This window comes from Neoarius graeffei, chromosome 1 (assembly GCF_027579695.1).
Source record: "Neoarius graeffei isolate fNeoGra1 chromosome 1, fNeoGra1.pri, whole genome shotgun sequence".
Taxonomy (NCBI): Eukaryota; Metazoa; Chordata; class Actinopteri; order Siluriformes; family Ariidae; genus Neoarius; species Neoarius graeffei.
Window position 1 is genome coordinate 104,515,217 of NC_083569.1, and position 21,586 is coordinate 104,536,802.

The 21,586-nt window shown below is 42.7% G+C and overlaps 1 protein-coding gene across 1 annotated transcript in view; it reads right to left on the reverse strand.

The window, feature by feature from the left end:
* Nucleotides 1-17,701, reverse strand: part of LOC132885747 (alanine aminotransferase 2-like) — a 52,233-nt gene extending 34,532 nt beyond the window's left edge. Inside the window, exon 1 of the mRNA XM_060920319.1 lies at nucleotides 17,597-17,701. Coding sequence (XP_060776302.1) covers nucleotides 17,597-17,701 — 105 coding nt within the window. The remainder of the gene's footprint in view (nucleotides 1-17,596) is intronic.
* Nucleotides 17,702-21,586: the final 3,885 nt, after the last annotated feature.

Here is a 21,586-nt window from a genome sequence, read left to right on the forward strand (position 1 = left end):
TTAGCTGGCAACGGCGGATGGCACGGTGAACTGTGTTCACAGATAATGTTCTCTGGAAATATTCCTGAGCCTATTTTGTGATTTCCAATACAGAAGCATGCCCATATGTGATGCAGTGCCGTGTAAGGGCCTGAAGATCACGGGCACCCAGTATGGTTTTCCGGCCTTGACCCTTATGCACAGAGATTCTTCCAGATTCTCTGAATCTTTTGATGATATTATGCACTGTAGATGATGATATGTTCAAACTCTTTGCAATTTTACACTGTCGAACTCCTTTCTGATATTGCTCCACTATTTGTCGGCGCAGAATTAGGGGGATTGGTGATCCTCTTCCCATCTTTACTTCTGAGAGCCGCTGCCACTCCAAGATGCTCTTTTTATACCCAGTCATGTTCATGACCTATTGCCAATTGACCTAATGAGTTGCAATTTGATCCTCCAGCTGTTCCTTTTTTGTACCTTTAACTTTTCCAGCCTCTTATTGCCCCTGTCCCAACTTTTTTGAGATGTGTTGCTGTCATGAAATTTCAAATGAGCCAATATTTGACATGAAGTTTCAAAATGTCTCACTTTTGACATTTGATATGTTGTCTATGTTCTATTGTGAATACAATATCAGTTTTTGAGATTTGTAAATTATTGCATTCTGTTTTTATTTACAATTTGTACTTTGTCCCAACTTTTTTGGAATCAGGATTGTACTTTTAGGACCTGTGTGAAAATCTGATGATGTTTTAGGTCATATTTATGCAGAAGTATAGAAAATTCTCAAGGGTTCACAAACTTTCAAGCACCACTGTATACCATGAGTAGAGAAAAACAAAATGGCGGAGCATGTTGCTGAACTAACTGAGGATGAAATAAAAACTCTACTCGAAAACAAAACCACAAAAAAGGCAACAAAATATGAAATAAAATTATTTTTGATGAGAAGGACATTTTTTTCAAGAATTATTATTCCAGCATTTTTCACAAATTGCTCCTGTCATTTTGCTGGTTTGTTTACATTCTTCATCTTTAAGCATTACAATTTATTGAATTTTTTAAAACTGGTTCAAAAGCTCAAAGAAATTTGAAAGTTAAATAACTGAAAAGTTCAAGGAAGAATTACATAAATGTCTAAAGCTATTCTATACCTTGGCATGACAGCAAGACGGCAATTTCTACAAAAAAAAAAAACACCACCAACAACAACACTAAAGCCAATTTGTGCAACCATTGATAGGTTTTTAAGAAGTCTGCCTAAGCTTGCTTTTCTCCACAGGCAGCTCTCTGGTCTTCATGTTGGTTTATCCTTTTTAACAACAAATGCATTCTTCACAGGTGAAACCCAGGGCTCAAACGAAGAGTGTTTATTCACTCTACACTGTCAGAAATAGGGGTACAGTAGGAGTTTCTGTTTCCCTTGGTACAATCTACACTATTGTACTCCCTGAGGGTCATTATTATATATGTTCCCCAGCAGTATATAATGGGAACAAATAAAGGTCTGAGAGGGTACTGCCCCAGTGACCAGCCGTTATACCCCTAAAGTTACAATAATGTCATACATGTCAAGTTATATGGTTTCCCCATATTTTGTACGGGAAAATGCAATTTTTTGGCTAATACGGCCTACACTGATTTTCATACGGGAAAATTACGTTTTGTATCAGAGATTTTTTCTGTTACTCTGAGAATTTTCTTAGCATTCACCATTTATTTTTTCAAACACGCATGCCCAAGGAAACGGAACTATTTTCGATTTATGTGGTTTTATAGTTGCACATGGTTTTCTCTGTCATTTGTAGTTGAGCTACACCCCCCTCAAAGTCAATACTTTGTAGAGCCACCTTTTGCTACAATTACAGCTGCAAGTCTCTTGGGGTATGTCTTTATTATTATTATTATTATTATTATTATTATTATTATTATTTATTTATTTATTTGCCATTCCTCAAGGCAAAACTGCTCCAACTCCTTCAAGTTAGATGGGTTGCGTTGGTGTACAGCAATCTTCAAGTTATGCCACAGATTCTCAATTGGATTGAGGTTTGGGCTTTGATTAGGCCATTCTAAGACATTTAAATGTTTCCCTTTAAACCACTCCAGTGTCACTTTAGCAGTATGTTTAGGGTCATTGTCCTGCTGGACCGTGAACCTTCATCCCAGTCTGAAACCTATGGCTGACTCAAACAGGTTTTCCTCCAGAATTGCCCTGTATTTGGTGCCATCCATCTTTCCTTCCTTATTGTGTGTACCCCGCCTTTCGCCCGTAGTCAGCTGGGATAGGCTCCAGCTTGCCTGCGACCCTGTAGAACAGGATAAAATGGCTAGAGATAATGAGTATTATTATTATTATTAAAATAAAGTTGGGACATCAAGAGGGCACAAAGGATGTTTAGTCAGCTAGTTTCAAGTTGTTGGGGTTTTGTTTTTGTTTGTTTTTTTAGATGTAGTTGGGCCAGCAAGTTTGCTGAGATTTGGCAATCTATCTCTTGGCCAATCTCACTCAAAACTAATGCTCCTGATCTCCTGATCATCGCTTTGGATAAGAGAGTCTGCTAAATGGTATGGAATATAATGTAATGTAATGTAATCTATGGCCAAGTTTCTGACTTTTTTCCTTACACTGCCGATGATTACTCTCTTTCTACTCTACTCTCTGTAACATGTTTTCTGCGATGTGACAAGTTTTATAACTGCAAAAATGTAAGAGGAAAACTAACTTGTTTCATGGTCATACCAAAGCAGTAAATGCATCTATATACAGGTTAAAAAAAGTCATGTCATTCTTTAATTATAAATTGTAATCATTGTCAAATTATTGAATCACATCCATGACCCTTGGTTATTTGTCTATAATAGAACCATGAGTACTTTATTCCTTACTTGTTATAACTTGGTGGTACATTAAATTCACTAAGGACAACATAGAGTTAAATAAACAGACAGATGATAAGCAGGGTACAGAGTTCAGTCTGTCTAACTCCTCATGATTCACATCGTTCTTTTTCTGGTTACAGATTCTCCAGACATTGACCGGATACAACAGAAACATTAGACAGGCTATTTATAAAGTTAATAATCCTAAAGCTTATAGATTATTAGACTTTACTTATTAGGAAGTTATTCAGCACTTTCCTGTCTTATCTGGTTGATTTTCCTCAGCAAAATGTGACCCAGACACTAATACAGATAAAACCAAATGATCTGGAATTATATTTTAATTTGCATTTAAAAAAAAAGATTTTATAGAATCGATGTAATTACAACCCCGATTCCAAAAAAGTTGGGACAAAGTACAAATTGTAAATAAAAATGGAATGCAATAATTTACAAATCTCAAAAACTGATATTGTATTCACAATAGAACATAGACAACATATCAAATGTCGAAAGTGAGACATTTTGAAATTTCATGCCAAATATTGGCTCATTTGAAATTTCATGACAGCAACACATCTCAAAGTTGGGACAGGGGCAATAAGAGGCTGGAAAAGTTAAAGGTACAAAAAAGGAACAGCTGGAGGATCAAATTGCAACTCATTAGGTCAATTGGCAATAGGTCATTAACATGACTGGGTATAAAAAGAGCATCTTGGAGTGGCAGCGGCTCTCAGAAGTAAAGATGGGAAGAGGATCACCAATCCCCCTAATTCGGCACCGACAAATAGTGGAGCAATATCAGAAAGGGGTTCGACAGTGTAAAATTGCAAAGAGTTTGAACATATCATCATCTACAGTGCATAATATCATCAAAAGATTCAGAGAATCTGGAAGAATCTCTGTGCGTAAGGGTCAAGGCCGGAAAACCATACTGGGTGCCCGTGATCTTCGGGCCCTTAGACGGCACTGCATCACATATGGGCATGCTTCTGTATTGGAAATCATAAAATGGGCTCAGGAATATTTCCAGAGAACATTATCTGTGAACACAATTCACTGTGCCATCCGCCGTTGCCAGCTAAAACTCTATAGTTCAAAGAAGAAGCCGTATCTAAACATAATCCCGAAGGGCAGGTGTCTTCTCTGGGCCAAGGCTCATTTAAAATGGACTGTGGCAAAGTGGAAAACTGTTCTGTGGTCAGACGAATCAAAATTTGAAGTTCTTTATGGAAATCAGGGACGCCGTGTCATTCGGACTAAAGAGGAGAAGGACGACCCAAGTTGTTATCAGCGCTCAGTTCAGAAGCCTGCATCTCTGATGGTATGGGGTTGCATTAGTGCATGTGGCATGGGCAGCTTACACATCTGGAAAGACACCATCAATGCTGAAAGGTATATCCAGGTTCTAGAGCAACATATGCTCCCATCCAGACGACGTCTCTTTCAGGGAAGACCTTGCATTTTCCAACATGACAATGCCAAACCACATACTGCATCAATTACAGCATCATGGCTGCATAGAAGAAGGGTCCAGGTACTGAACTGGCCAGCCTGCAGTCCAGATCTTTCACCCATAGATCTTTCACCCATAAATATTTGGTGCATTAACATTAACATTGGTTAACATTCCTATCCCTAAACTTGAGCAACTTGTCTCCTCAGTCCCCAGACGTTTACAGACTGTTGTAAAGAGAAAAGGGGATGTCTCACAGTGGTAAACATGGCCTTGTCCCAACTTTTTTGAGATGTGGTGTTGTCATGAAATTTAAAATCACTTAATTTTTCTCTTTAAATGATATATTTTCTCAGTTTAAGCATTTGATATGTCATCTATGTTCTATTCTGAATAAAATATGAAATTTTGAAACTTCCACATCATTTCATTCCGTTTTTATTTACAATTTGTACTTTGTCCCAACTTTTTTGGAATCGGGGTTGTAAATGCATAGGAAAAACAATTATGTTTGATATACAGTGCCTTGCAAAAGTATTCATCCCCCTTGGTGTTTGTCCTGTTTTGTCCACAAACGTGTTGTGAAGATCAGACTTTGATAGATCCCTGTTCTTTAAATAAAACAGGGTGCCCACTCACACCTGACTGTCATCCCATTGATTGAAAACACCTGACTCTAATTTCACCTTCAAATTAACTGCTAATCCTAGAGGTTCACATACTTTTGCTACTCACAGATATGTAATATTGGATCATTTTCCATCCATCCATCTTCTACTGCTTATCTGGATCTGGGTCGCAGGGGTACTGTAGCAGCCTAAGCAGAGCAGCCCAGACTTCCCTCTCCCCGGCCACTTCCACCAGCTCTTCCAGGAGAATACCAAGGCATTCCCAGGCCAGCCGATAAATGTAATCTCTCCAGCGTGTCCTGGATCTGCCCCGGGGTCTCCTACTGGTTGGGCATGCCCAGAAAACCTCATTTGGGAGGTGTCCAGGGGGCATCCTAACAAGGTGCCCAAACCACCTCAACTGACTCCTTTCAATGTGGAGGAGCAGCGGTTCTATTCCGAGTCTCTCCTGAATGACCAAGCTTCTGACCCTGTCTCTAAGGGAGAGCCCAGCCACCCTGCATAGAAAACTCATTTCTACCCGCTTGTATCCGCGATCTCATTCTTTCGGTCACTACCCATAGCTCATGACCATAGGTGAGAGTGGGAACGTAGATGGACCAGTAAATTGAGAGCTTTGCCTTTTGTCTCAGCTATCTCTTTACCATAACAGACTAGTTTAGTGTCTGCATCACTGCTGACGCTACCCCGATCCTTCTGTCCAACTCCCACTCCCCCTTACCCTCACTCGTGAACAAAACCCTGAGATACTTAAACTCCTCCACTTTAGGTAGCAACTCCCCCCTGACCTGGAGTAGGCACTCCACCTGTTTCCGGCTGAGCACCATGGCCACGGACTTGGAGGTGCTGATCCTCATCCCAGTTGCTTCGCACTCAGCTGCAAACTGTCCCAGTGCATGCTGTAAGTCACAGATTGATGAAGCCAACAGGATTACATCATCTGCAAAAAGCAGAGACGTGATCCTGATGCCACCAAACCAGACACCCTCTGCCCCTTGGCTGTGCCTAGAAATTCTGTCCATAAAAGTTATGAACAGAACCAATGACAAAGGACAGCCCTGGCAGAGTCCAACATGCACCAGAAACAAGTCTGACTTACTGCCGGCAATGCAAGCCAAACTCCTGCTCCGGTCATACAGGGACCGAATGTCCTGCAGTAGTGGGCCCTGAACCCCATAATCCCAAAGCACCCCCCACAGGGCACCACAAGGGACATGGTCATAAGTCTTCTCCAGGTCCACAAAACACATGTAGACCAATTGGGCAAACTCCCATGCACCCTCCAGTACCCTTGCAAGAGTAAAGAGCTGGTCCAATGTTCCATGACCAGGATGAAAACCCCATTGTTCCTCCTTAATCCGAGGTTCGACTGTCAACCGGACTCTCCTCTCCAGCACCCCAGCATAGGCTTTCCCAGGGAGGCTGAGAAGTGTGATCCCCCTATAGTTGGAACACAGTCTCTGGTCTCCCTTTTTAAAAAGGGGGACCACCACCCCAGTCTACCAATCCAGAGGCACTGTCCCCAACCTCCATGCAATGTTGAAGAGGTGTGTCAGCCAAGACAGCCCAACAACATCCGGTGCCTTCAGGAACTCAGAACGAATCTCATCCAGCTCCGGAGCCTGGCCACCAAGGAGCTTTTTTAACCACCTCGGCAACCTCAGCCCCTGTGATGGGTGAGTCCTCCCAAGCACCCTCAGACTCTGTGTCCTCCTCGGACAACATGCAGGTGGGATTGAGGAGATCCTCAAAGTATTCCTTCCACCATTGGATGATGTCCCCAGTTGAGGTCAACAGCACTCCATTTTCACTGTAAACAGTAGGGACAGAGTACTGTTTTCCTTTCCTGAGCCGCCAGATGGTTTGCTAGAATCTCTTCAAGGCCGAAAGAAAGTCACTTTCCATGGCCTCACCGAACTCCTCCCACACCCAAGTTTTTGCTTCAGTGACTGCCAGAGCTGTATTCCGCTTGGCCCATTGGGATCTGTCAGCTGCCTCTGGAGACCCACAGGCTAACCAAGCCTGATAGGACTCCTCCTTCAGCTTGACTGCTCCCCTCACCACAGGTGTCCACCAGCAGGTTTGGGGATTACCGCCACGACAGGCACCAACAACCTTGCAGCCACAGCTCTGCATGGCTGCCTCAGCAAATGGAGGTGAGGAACACTGTCCACTCGGACTCAATGTCCCCATCCTCTCCCGGTATGCAGCTGAAGCTCTGCCAGATGTGACAGTTGAAGATCTGATGGACGGGAGCCTCTGCCAGATGTTCTAAGGATACCCTCACTACTCGTTCGGGCCTGCCCGGTCTGTCTGGCCTCCTCTCCCGCCATCTGATCCAACTTGCCAACAGGTAGTGATCAGTTGACAGCTCTGCTCCTCTCTTCACCCGAGTGTCCAAGAGATACAGTCGTAGATCAGATGAAATGACTACAAAGTCAATCATCGATCTGCAGCCTAGGGTGTCCTCATGCCACATGCACTTATGGACACTCTTATGCTCAAACATGGTGTTTGTTATGGCCAAACCGTGCATGACATAAATGTCCAACAACTGAACACCACTCGGGTTCAGATCAGGCACGCTGTTCCTCCCAATCACACCCCTCCAGGTCTCACGGTCATTGCCCACATGAGCATTGAAGTCCCCCAGTAAAACAATGGAGTCCCCTTGTGGTGCACTGTCTAGCACCCTACTCAAGAACTCTAAGAAGGCTGGGTACTCCGAACTACCATTTGGCGCATATGCGCAAATGATAGTCAGAGACCATTCCCCGACCCAAAGGAGCAGGGAAACGACCCTCTCATTCACTGGGGAGAATGCCGATGTTAGCACACCAAACTGGGGGGCTACCAATAGCCCCACCCCTGCCTGGTGCCACTCACCCTTGGCAACTCCAGCATAGAAGGGCGTACAACCCCTCTCCAGAAAATTGGTTCCAGAGCCCAAGCTATGTGTTGAGATGAGCCCAACTATATCTAGTCGGTACCACTCAACCTCACGCACTAGCTCAGGCTCCTTTCCCACCAGAGAGGTGACATTCCATGTCTCAAAAGCCAATTTTGTCAGCCGGGGATCAGTATGCCAGGGCCTCCGCCTTTGGCTGTCACCCAATCCACAGTGCACCAGACCCTTGCGGCACCTCCTGCGGGTGGTGGGTCCACAGGATAATTTTCCTCAATAAATAAATGACCAAGTATAATATTTTTGTCTCATTTGTTTAACTGGGTTCTCTTTATCTACCTTTAGGACTTGTGTGAAAATCTCATGATGTTTTAGGTCATATTTATGCAGAAATATAGAAAATTCTAAAGGGTTCACAAACTTTCAAGCACCACTGTATGAGCTGATATCCTAGTAGGAGAGTAGCCAGTCAGAGCACGCAATTGCTCATATCCAGTGAATGTGGATAGAATACAGTGCCATGAGAAAGTTTGGGCACCCTTGACAAATCCCAGTATTTTTCATTCATATATAATTGGGTGTTTGATTCTACAACTTAGTCTTGACATATGAAATAAATAAAAGACACAGACATATTTCAGCATTGAAGATAAGTTTATTGGGCTAACAGAAAAAGTGCAATATGCAGCAAAACAAAAATAGGCCCGTGCATAAATTTGGGCACCCTAACAGAAACATTCCATCAATATTTAGTGGAGCCTCCTTTTGCAAAAATTACAGCCTCTAGACGCTTTCTATAGCCACCAATGAGTGTATGGATCTTGGACGAAGGCATCTTGGCCCACTCCTCCTTGCAAAACATCTCTAATTCCTTGAGGTTTGAAGGTCTACGAGCATGGACAGCTTGCTTCAATTCATCCCACAGATTTTCAATGATATTCAAATCTGGGGACTGGGATGGCCATTCCAAGACATTGTACTTGTTCCTCTGCATGTATGCCCGAGTGGATTTTGAGCAATGTTTCGGGTCATTGTCTTGTTGAAACATCCATCCCCGGCGCAACTTCAACTTTGTTACAGACTCTAGCACATTATCCTCAAGAATCTGCTGGTATTGAGTGGAATCCATGCGACCGTCAACTTTAACAAGGTTCCCAGTACCAGTACTCGCCACACAGCCCCACAGCATGATGGAACCTCCACCAAATTTCACTGTGGGTAGCAGATGTTTCTCTTGGAATTCTGTGTTCTTTTTACGCCATGTGTATTGCCTCTTGTTGTGACCAAATAACTCGATTTTTGTTTCGTCAGTCCACAAGATCTTATTCCAAAAGGATACTGGCTTGTCCAAATGTGCTTTTGCATAGTTCAAGCGACTCAATTTGTGGCGACTGCGAAGAAAGGGCTTCTTCCTCATCACTCTCCCGTACAGTCTTTCCTCATGCAAATTGCGCTGTATTGTTGCCCTATGCACAGTGACCCCATCTGCAGCTAGATCCCTTTGCAAGTCTCTGGTGGTGGTCTGTGGGTTGTTTTTAACAATTCTCAGCATCCTTCGTCTTTGCCTCCCTGAAATTTTTCTTGGCCTACCACTTCTGGCCTTGACAAGGACTGTGCCTGTGGCTTTCCATTTTCTTACAATGTTCCTCACGGTAGACACTGACAGCTGAAATCTTTTGGAAAGTTTTTTGTAGCCTTCCCCTAGTCCATACTGCTCTATAATCTTCGTTTTGAGGTCATGAGAAAGTTGTTTTGAGGCCCCCATCTTGCAGCTCTTCAGAGGACAGTCAAAGAGAAAGAGAACTGGCATTTGGCCACCTTAAATAGCCTTTGTCATGATTGGATGCACCTGCCTATTAAGTTCAAGGCTTAATGAGCTCACTTAACCAACTTGATGTTTTCAATTACTCTGTGATGATTAGTTACAGGTTTTCAAAGCAACAAAATGTCAAGGGTTCCCATACTTTTGCACAGCCTATTTTTCACATTTGATTTAATTTCATACAAAGGAATACACCAATAATTAAAATCAGTGTCTGCAAAACAACCCAGCACTTGGCTCTGATGGGCAAAGGAAGGACATGCCACTAGGGTGTTTTTCTGTGGAGACAGAGTCAATTATTGTACAACCTCAGACGGGGTGCCCAAACTTTCTCATGGCACTGTAACAAGTGTTATTAACTTTAAAACAATCCATTCCTATCATTTTTACTCATCTAAAAATTGGGTGGGCTGCCACCAAAGGGGCCAACACATCTAGATGTAAATATCAAGAAATGAAAGCTGAAATTTTGATCTATCAATTCATATTCATCATTTGACTCCAAACCCAAATGTCTTGGGCATGGCCGTAACTACCATTGAGGACACCGAGGTCATGTCCTCGGTATTTTTTTCAGAAATTTCAAATTGGTCTACACTGAATTCGAGCAGTGATCAATGTAAAACGCAGCGTCCGCATCCACGTCATCTGTATTTCCCCCCAATAAAATTCACATTTGTCTAATGTCATCTGAAATCTCTCAGCCTCTATCTCTATCGTTGCCGTGTCTAACGCAGCGTCACGCGGCGTAGCCTATACTAGTGTCGGCCGGGGAAGTTGGGTTTTGGATAAAACAGGCAGGGTGTAGTCTATGCTCTATCACATATGCCTACCTAACCTAACGTAGGCTAATAGTCACATAGCATTATAGAGCTTTACCCAAGTGCAAAATGAAAAAGTTGCAACAAACTAAATTAAGGTTTAGACAGCCAACAGAAGAGCAGGGAAAGAGAAGGAGGGAAGGTGAGAAAATATTGTCAGTGCAGTGGCAGACCGTTCAGCGGTGTCATGCCAACTTTCCAAGGGGAAATGTTTCATTGTCATTGCCTATTACATTTTAGTTAGCATTTTGAGAAACATTCAAAACTACGTTGTCACAGGCAGCCCTGTGCAGGGCTGAGTAAATGGGCTTGTTCGAGTAACTCTCTCTCTCTCACTCTCTCTCTCACACACACACACACACACACACACACACATAATACACTCACACACACTCTCTAATACATAGTCTTCACACAGAACTAATAGCTTTACATTCTAATGTAATTTAAGATAATGAAATGTAAATAATGCCAATACTTCAGGTAGCTGAGCAATACACTCAGTTCAGTTTTGACTTTTATGTCAGACAAAACTCCACAGTTATGATGGCACAGTTTTAGAATTGTTGAAGTAAATGTGTTATGAGCCAAACTTACATTACAGGCAATGGTGAGAACACTCTGTTTCAGAGAATGCATGCAAATGGATCTCAATTCAAGACAGCCAGATAGACTGATGCCTTTACATTACTGCTCAGAATGTCTCTACACCACGGGCGATTGCTCTAAGACTGTGGTCTCCAAACCACGGCCCGCGAGCCAACTACGGCCCGCGGGCAGCGACTTTATGGCCCGCCAAGTGACGTCTAAACAAAGGTCAGGCATGCGCAATGCGATCCCTCCACATCCCTGGGTGCCTTCCGCTAATCACAGAGTGAGTAAAACAATATATCATTGACAGATGAAATACTAACAACAGACAATGGCTACCACTTCAAAGAAACGTAAAGTTGACCGCGAAAATCGCCAGTTTAAACCGGAATGGACGGATGAGTTTTGTTTCATTTTACCGGCATATCAGAACGCTAAGCCAACATGCCTGATATGCATGCAAACTGTCGCAGTCTGCAAGGTTGACAACATCAAGAGGCACTTCAGAACTATGCATGCTAGCTTTAATTCCAACTTCCCAGAACATTCTGATCAACGCAGACAAAAAATAACCACCATGCAGTCTTCTTTAAAGCGCTCAGTTTTTAGAATTGAAACGTGTAACACGGCACATCAAAGGGCAAGAGCAGCGTCTTTACGTGTTTCGTGGAGTCTCGGAAAAGCAAAGAAACCTTTCACAGACGCAGCCATGGTTAAAGAGTGTGCGATTGGTATGGTGGAAGAGGTTTTATGCCACGATATGAAAACCCAGCAAACTGTCGTGGAGCTATTAAAGCAGGTACCGTTGTCAGCCAACACTACCGCAAGACGAGTCGAAGTTTTAGCCGAGGATTGTACATCCAAACTGAAGGCGGATCTCGTTAAAGCAGATGCCATGTCCCTGGCAATAGACTCGTCGTGTGACCGAACGGATATGGAGCAACTGTCTGTTTTTGTCAGATTTTTTGATGGGAATGCATTCAGGGAAGAGCTGCTATGTTTGCTTCCTCTACCTGGGCGCTCAACGGGGGAGATTATCTTTAACGAGCTGACACGGTTCTTTGAGAAGGCTGGCTTGGACGTGGACAAAATTGTGTCAGTTGTCACTGATGGAGCCCCGTCCATGGTGGGACTTCGACAGGGATTGGCGAGCAGGCTGTCCGCAATTAACCCAAAGATGTTGACATTTCACTGCATCATTCACCAGTCAGTGCTGTGCGCGAAACTCGACAACAAAATGAAAGATGTCATGGATTTTGTGACCAGGCTAGTGAATTTCATTCGAGCGAATTCAAGTCTGCAACACCGGGTTTTCCGAGCCTTCTTGGAAGAAATGTCAGCTGAGCACAGAGACCTTTTGCTGCAGAACGACGTGCGCTGGCTGAGCAAAGGCCGTGTGTTGGAGCGTGTGTGTGACCTGCACGCCGAGCTTGTTTCGTTCCTCTCCAGCCTGCAGAGTCAAAAAGCGCAACAGTTCCAGACTTTTTTGACCGATCGGAAGGAGATGGCATACGTGTGTTTTTTAAGCGACATAATGTCTCATCTGAATCACCTTAACCTTAAACTACAAGGCAAGAATCACACTGTTGCAGACATGTACGAAGCTATTGAAGCATTCCAGGGAAAGCTGAACATTTTCGAGAGAGACATTCGAGGGAGAAAGTTGCACTTTCCTCGTTTGCAACAGCACTGTGAAAAGAACGGCATGCGCGAAGATCCAGCAATGGTGCACTTCGTGACCAAACTGGCGGAGAACTTCAAGGAGCGATTTGAAAGCAACCGCAAGCTCTCCCGTGACATCCTCCTTTTTCTGAGACAGCCGTTCTCTGTGACGCCTGATGGCCAGTGGACATCGGAGGCCAAGAAACTGCTGCCTTCTATAGATGAAGCATCGCTTCAGATGGAGGTCTCGGAAATGGCAACATCCGACACGCTTAAAGCGCACCACCAGGAGAGCGAGTTGGCTGAATTCTGGATCAATGTCGACCGTGATCGATTCAGAAACACCAGATCAGTTGCAATGCTCCTTTTGACAAGTTTCCCCTCCACATACATATGTGAAGCCTCATTTTCGGCAATGAACTGTCTCAAAAATGACGCAAGAAACAGATTGTCTGACGCACACCTTGGCGATTGTTTGAAGATTGCCACAACAGAATACAAACCAGACTTCAAGAAGGTTGCCTCCTCATCCAGTCACTGCCATCTCTCACACTGATTGGTGAGTAAAATATTTGTGTCTATCAGTAGTAGGCCTATTACTCAGTAAGCATTTTATTATCCCAGACATTTAATATCTGGTCTGTTTGCTCTCTCTCTATCTCTCTCTATCTCTCTCTTCAGTGACTGACGTGGCTGATATGGTCCTGCAGAATCCTCTATCTCTCTTCAGTGACTGATGTGGCTGATGCGGTCTTGTAGAATCCTGCACCTCTCTCTCTCTCCGGCTAGGAAGGTGGTTAGTTGTGTATAGTTTGTCCATTGCCCATGTATACTGCTTTTCCTGGCACTAGTGTGGCAGCAGATATAGTTGTGTGGCAGCTGATGTTTTATTTTACATTTGTAAAGAAAGCTGATGTTTTATTTTACATTTTTAAAGAAAGTGATAATTCTGTGCACTGTCTCCCTCCCTCCCTGTGTGTGTGTGTGGAGGATGGTTGTTAGTTGTCCATACTTTGTAATACACAGCCCTTCTGGACACTTAATATTTGTTTTTTTTTTCATATTGCAAAATGTTTGCTACTGCGAGTAGGCCTAATAAAAATTACTATTTTTTTAGTACCACCTTCTGTGTCTTGCATGGCCATGTGGGGTGGGTGGGTTTGGGGTGGGGGGGTGGCTGCGGCCCTTGGCCTCACTTACTGTTCATAATTTGGCCCTCCATGAAAACTAATTGGAGACCACTGCTCTAAGACAACGAGGGAGGCTCAGCCTCCTCTAAAAATGCCCTTATAACTTTAATGTGTGCGTGAGTTTCTCCCCCTCGTGACAGCGCGATGCAGCGCAGCCTCAGTGGGCTTCAATGGCATTTGGGAGCTATGCGCTTTTCAATCTCAAAATGCAAGACGATTATTGGACAAATACTGCGAAAACGCCCGCCTACGGACTCCGAGCCTCACATGGGAGGGACATGGCAGTTTCCGCGAGGAGACTGGTGATTGGTGAAAGCGGCCGGATATTTTCTTTGATTGACAGCTCGTTTCAACTATAGACAGGCAGCGGTGAATTTCAGTTCAGTCCCATGCGGATTCGCAAGTGCTGTGGTGTATTGTAAGAGATCAGCTTACATTTCGATTTCATTCATTACATACGGTTTCTACCAGCTTTTTTAGTTTGTATATATTTTCATTGTAAATAAAGTGTAAATATAGTGTTGTCAAGTTTGCTATCTTAGTTCCAGAAATTTCGTTTATTTGAGTGACTGAACTTGAGGGGGCTAGTCAGCTAGCAAGAAAGCTGCGCACGGATGCCAAGCATTGCTGATTTAATTTTGGCGAAGCCATTTGCCAATCTTCCTTTCGAGGAAAAAATTAAAGAGCAGGGTAGACCAACGCCTCAAATTGACTTGGTGAAAAAGGTAGGGGATAATACTCGTTCCTTTCAGCTGTCCTGGTACGAGAAAGTGAATTGGCTAACAGCAAGTGACCCACATCAACAACAGTAAATAGGCTACTTTAGTAATATGTCATGGATGGACCAAAAATATAGAATCTATTTAAAATGTTTATGCTGAGTATATTATATTGGAATACAACCCCGATTCCAAAAAAGTTGGGACAAAGTACAAATTGTAAATAAAAACGGAATTCAATGATGTGGAAGTTTCAAAATTCCATATTTTATTCAGAATAGAACATAGATGACATATCAAATGTTTAAACTGAGAAAATATATCATTTAAAGAGAAAAATGAGGTGATTTTAAATTTCATGACAACACCACATCTCAAAAAAATTGGGACAAGGCCATGTTTACCACTGTGAGACATCCCCTTTTCTCTTTACAACAGTCTGTAAACGTCTGGGGACTGAGGAGACAAGTTGCTCAAGTTTAGGGATAGGAATGTTAACCCATTCTTGTCTAATGTAGGATTCTAGTTGCTCAACTGTCTTAGGTCTTTTTTGTTGTATCTTCCGTTTTATGATGCGCCAAATGTTTTCTACGGGTGAAAGATCTGGACTGCAGGCTGGCCAGTTCAGTACCCGGACCCTTCTTCTATGCAGCCATGATGCTGTAATTGATGCAGTATGTGGTTTGGCATTGTCATGTTGGAAAATGCAAGGTCTTCCCTGAAAGAGACGTCGTCTGGATGGGAGCACATGTTGCTCTAGAACCTGGATATACCTTTCAGCATTGATGGTGTCTTTCCAGATGTGTAAGCTGCCCATGCCACACATACTAATGCAACCCCATACCATCAGAGATGCAGGCTTCTGAACTGAGCGCTGATAACAACTTGGGTCGTCCTTCTCCTCTTTAGTCCGAATGACACGGCGTCCCTGATTTCCATAAAGAACTTCAAATTTTGATTCGTCTGACCACAGAACAGTTTTCCACTTTGCCACAGTCCATTTTAAATGAGCCTTGGCCCAGAGAAGACGTCTGTGCTTCTGGATCATGTTTAGATACGGCTTCTTCTTTGAACTATAGAGTTTTAGCTGGCAACGGCGGATGGCACGGTGAATTGTGTTCACAGATAATGTTCTCTAGAAATATTCCTGAGCCCATTTTGTGATTTTCAATACAGAAGCATGCCTGTATGTGATGCAGTGCCGTCTAAGGGCCCGAAGATCACGGGCACCCAGTATGGTTTTCCGGCCTTGACCCTTACGCACAGAGATTCTTCCAGATTCTCTGAATCTTTTGATGATATTATGCACTGTAGACGATGATATGTTCAAACTCTTTGCAATTTTACACTGTCGAACTCCTTTCTGATATTGCTCCACTATTTGTCGGCGCAGAATTAGGGGGATTGGTGATCCTCTTCCCATCTTTACTTTTGAGAGCCGCTGCCACTCCAAGATGCTCTTTTTATGCCCAGTCATGGTAATGACCTATTGCCAATTGACCTAATGAGTTGCAATTTGGTCCTCCAGCTGTTCCTTTTTTGTACCTTTAACTTTTCCAGCCTCTTATTGCCCCTGTCCCAACTTTTTTGAGATGTGTTGCTGTCATGAAATTTCAAATGAGCCAATATTTGGCATGAAATTTCAAAATGTCTCACTTTCGACATTTGATATGTTGTCTATGTTCTATTGTGAATACAATATCAGTTTTTGAGATTTGTAAATTATCGCATTCCGTTTTTATTTACAATTTGTACTTTGTCCCAACTTTTTTGGAATCGGGGTTGTATATATTTTTCTGGATATGAATTAAACACAGCTACAATTTGGAAAACATTTTTAAACAAAAACACAGCCGAGAACATTTCACACTACAGACCTGGATTAAAAGTGAAGGGTTATTAAAATTGTCAATAAAACATTTCTCAGTCAAAATAAGTAAAATATAGGGAAAGTGTCATTGAATGAAATGTGTGGCACCCAGCTCTACTGCTGAGGTTCCTGACAAAGAGCTGCTTTCAATAATGATCAATTTTTAAACATGCCACAATTTTAAAATATAAAATGTTAAAATATACCCCTCCCCCCCAACACCACCATCATGTATATTGGACAGTAGGCTAATGGGCCAAAAGAACCTGTTATTTCACAGTTTGTTACCCTGCCAACAATCAGCCAGATCAGAGGCAAGAGTATGGGCAAAATTGATGTTTTTTCTTTTAAAATCTGGAAATATCGTAACCGACCAGCCTCCCCTGTTTGAAAGACTACCAGCCGCCACTGCTCTACACATACATACACCCACAAATAACACACAAACTCTCTCTCTCTCTCTCTCTCTCTCTCTCTCTCTCTCTCTCTCTCTCTCACACACACTCACAGTATTATTATAAGGTGTAATACTAAAGCTTACAATTCAGCAGTTCACACCCTTTCTGTCATGTGTATGCTGCAATGTAAATAATGCCAATACTTTAGGTAACTGGTACTTTAGATATGTATACTCAATTCAAGAGTTCACTACTTTTCTACTTTTATGTCAGATAAAACACCACAGTTATGGTGCCACAGTTTTAGAATTGTTAAATGTGTCCTCCACCAAATCTATCCTTATTTATTTATTTATTTATTTAAGTTGTGCCGGGGGGCTTCGGTGCTGTCAGCCATGTTTGACCTCGGTATTTGAAAAATCCTGGCTATGGCCCTGGTCTTGGGTATATAGCAAAAAGAAAAAAACTGGCCTTGCCATTACAATACTTCCAGAGACTGTAAGTTAAAAGCACATTAATACCCTTAACATGGGTTTTGAAAGCTTGCTCAGTGTCTAAAGACTACTTAGTAGCAATATCACACATTTTATTTCAGAAATCATTTCCAGAAATGTTACTAACACTCAGACAACTTAAGACTGGCTCCAATACAGAGATTGTCTTACCTGTTCAATTTCTGCTGTAATTTGTCTTGCACATCTGTTTAAGATGTCCTGTGCTGAGAAACAGTGGTCATTTAGCTTTGGGATGATTTTTCTCAGGAGGGGCATGCTCCTTATATCATTATTTGTAGCCTGCATTTCTCACGTCTTGTACTGACAGATGAGTAAGCAGAGCCAAATTTGTTTGATTCACCATGATGTGTATCTGTCCTGTTTTTTTTTTTTAAATGCCCACCCACTTAGCATATGTGTAACAAATTTACCACTTTTCTTACCTCACCTGATTAACCCTTGTGTGGTGTTCATATTTTTGTACTCAGCCAGTGTTTGTGGGTCTGGTGGGCCTGCTGCATTTTGGTGTTTTAAATTCAACACAGTCAAACAATTTTACATTAAATACTTAACAGATGTTTACTTCACCCCAATTACAAGCAATATATGAGTAGCATATATGGTTCAAATGAAAACATGTCCCACAGACCCGAACACCATACAACCCTCCTATTATGTTATGGGTTAAATTGACCCGTTTTAAAGTTTGAATATCTAGGAAAAATAGTTAAAAGTATTTTTTCAGTATGAAACTTCTTCTGCTTGCCTTAATTAGTGTAATCAACATATAATATGAAAATGGTTCATCTCACATATTTGCAACCACCCCCTGCATGTTTATATCACATAGATACTGTTCGGGTCAATTTGACCCAGCAGTCAAACTGGAGATAAAAGGGTGTCAGAAATGTCAGACTATTTCTTTCTTTGCAACTGTGAGACATGTTTCACCCCTCTTTGCAACTGTGAGACATGTTGTTAACGGGTAGGCTTATTTCTTCTGCCTACCTTGCACTGCGGAATAATAATTCTAATGAATGAACAGACGTTCAGACATTTGTCTCTTCAGCCATCAAACTCGGCATAGTTTATTGAACTGTACACGACATGCTGCTCTCCGAGAGAGTCAAAAACAAGAGAGAGAGAGAGGATGGTAACATCCCCCTTTTATAAACTAGCCACACGTAATTACATGCCATATTTGATGCAACAGCGCCCCCCCGACAAATACAGTTACATGCATTCATACACTTATCCACTCTCAACACGTTTCACCCCAAACACACACACACACACACACACACACACCCCTCTTGTTCATATTGCAATTGCTTGTTTGTTGTATTGCCATTTTGTTCATTTCTGGTTCACAAACAGTGCATGTATGTAAAACAAAATTTCAATGTTGTGTAAACTATTGTGTTTTATATGTTGGTCTTTCAAAAGTAATAAAGTGGTGAAACATGAAAAAAGTTTGAACATTTTTTTTTTTGAAAAACGAGTGAATTATCATAATTGGACCATTACTTGTTAGAGGTAAGGAACACCATTGCACTAAATATTGATAGAATAGTTAGTAATGGAGGGCGGCACGGTGGTGTAGTGGTTAGCGCTGTCGCCTCACAGCAAGCAGGTCCGGGTTCGAGCCCCGTGGCCGGCGAGGGCCTTTCTGTGCAGAGTTTGCATGTTCTCCCCGTGTCCGCGTGGGTTTCCTCCGGGTGCTCCGGTTTCCCCCACGGTCCAAAGACATGCAGGTTAGGTTAACTGGTGACTCTAAATTGACCGTAGGTGTGAGTGTGAGTGGTTGTCTGTGTCTATGTGTCAGCCCTGTGATGACCTGGCGACTTGTCCAGGGTGTACCCTGCCTTTCACCCGTAGTCAGCTGGGATAGGCTCCAGCTTGCCTGCGACCCTGTAGAACAGGATAAAGCGGCTAGAGATAATGAGATGAGTTAGTAATGGAGTTAGTAATGAAATATTAACAATTCTTGTTAGGATTTTTTTTTTGTTGTTTCGGACATCTTTTGGATAATTAAACATGCACCGGGTCAAACTGACCCGGGAACAGATCAAATCAAATCAAGTTTATTTGTATAGTGCTTTTAACAATAAACATTGTTGCAAAGCAGCTTTACAGAATTTGAACGACTTAAAACATGAGCTAATTTTATCCCTAATCTATCCCCAATGAGCAAGCCTGTGGCGACGGTGGCAAGGAAAAACTCCCTCAGACGACATCAGGAAGAAACCTCGAGAGGAACCAGACTCAAAAGGGAACCCATCCTCATTTGGACAACAACAGACAGCCTGACTATAATATTAACAGTTTTAACAGGTATAACCTTCAACTGTCCTCATGGGGCCGTCCTTCACAGGAGCGGTGCGATAAAACTCCGACCAGACACAGGGCACCAGGATGGATCAAGCAGGTCCGAGGGGCAGAAGAGGCCAGCATCTCAATCCCAGGATCAACATGTAACTCAGAGGGACAGATTGGGGGGGGGGGGAGAAAGAAAACACAGGTTGTTAGGTATGCCCTAAAAATGACAAGTATTAAATCTGTGTGGTAGGCTCGCAGAGACGAGAGTCTTTACATCAGGCATAACACACAACAATGGCATGTTTATATGGTAAAAAATATCATGACCTGCTCTGGCTGGATGCTTGATTGGGTGATGGGAGCACACTCCTCAGCAATGATGAGATGCAGATGGGACCCTTAGGGCTGGCCAAGACAATTCAGTTACATTTCACCGGGTCTGGGACATGCGACAGAATGTCTGACGGCCGATTCCCTGCAGGCTACGATAGCCAGTCGAGGTCTCCACCCTCTACACCAAAAGATTTCCTGTTGACTCCATGTAACTCAGAGGGACAGATTTGGGGTGGGGGGGAGGGAAAGAAAACACAGGTTGTTAGGTATGCCCAATGTCACCTGAATAAGTAGGAGCAGTATACATATTGCACCGAGTACAAGCAGGGACTCCGGCAACTAACTATGACAGCATAACTAAAAGGAGAGAGCCAGAAGGTAACACAGGCATGAGGGAGCCCCGGGACATAAAGCAGCCAGCCACTACACCGTCAACAAACTCGAGTGAGCAAGCGAGTGGGGACTGACAGCATCCATACATCCCAGTTTACCAAAACACTCTATGTCTGAGGACCCTCCAGATCTACTCCTTTACCATGTATGATAAGATAAGAAATATATACTCCTTTACTCCTTTATATACTCCTTTATCATGCAATGACATTAAATTTCTTATCTTTGCAATATTTCTGAGATGAAAGAAAGCTATCCAGGTGATGTTATCAATGTGAGTTTCGAATGAAAGACTGGGGTCAATAATCACTCCGAGGTCTTTTACTGCTGCACGTGAAGAAACAGAAAGGCCATCCAGAGTCACTGTGTAATCAGAAAACTTACTTCTAGCTGTATGTGGTCCTAGCACAAGTACTTCTGTCTTGTCAGAGTTAAGCAGAAGGAAATTAATAAGCATCCAGTGTCTAATGTCCTGAACACATTCCTCAATTCTATTAAGCTGGTGTCTCTCATCAGGTTTTGCAGAGACATACAACTGTGTGTCATCAGCATAACAGTGGAAACTAATACAATGTTTACGAATAATATCGCCCAGAGGTAACACATATAGAGAAAAAAAGCAGTGGACCCAAGACAGAACCTTGTGGAACACCAAACTTTACCTCGGTACGTCTAGAAATATCACCATTTATATCAACATACTGATAATGATCAGTTAGATAAGACCTGAGCCAGGAGAAGGCCATGCCCTTAACTCCCACAACATTTTCTAGTCTATCCAGAAGAATGGAATGATCAGTGGTATCAAATGCTGCACTAAGGTCAAGCAACACAAGTAGCGAGACACAGCCCTGATCAGACGCCAACAGTAGGTCATTTACTACTTTAACCAGTGCTGTCTCTGTGCTATGATGAGGTCTAAATCCTGACTGATACATTTCATGGATGTTATTCCTATGTAAATATGAGCATAACTGCTGTGCCACAGCTTTTTCAAGGATCTTGGAGATAAAGGGGAGGTTTGATATTGGCCGATAATTGGACAGCTGACAGGGATCAAGGTCAGGTTTTTTAATCAGGGGTTTGATAACTGCTAGTTTAAAGGATTTGGGTACA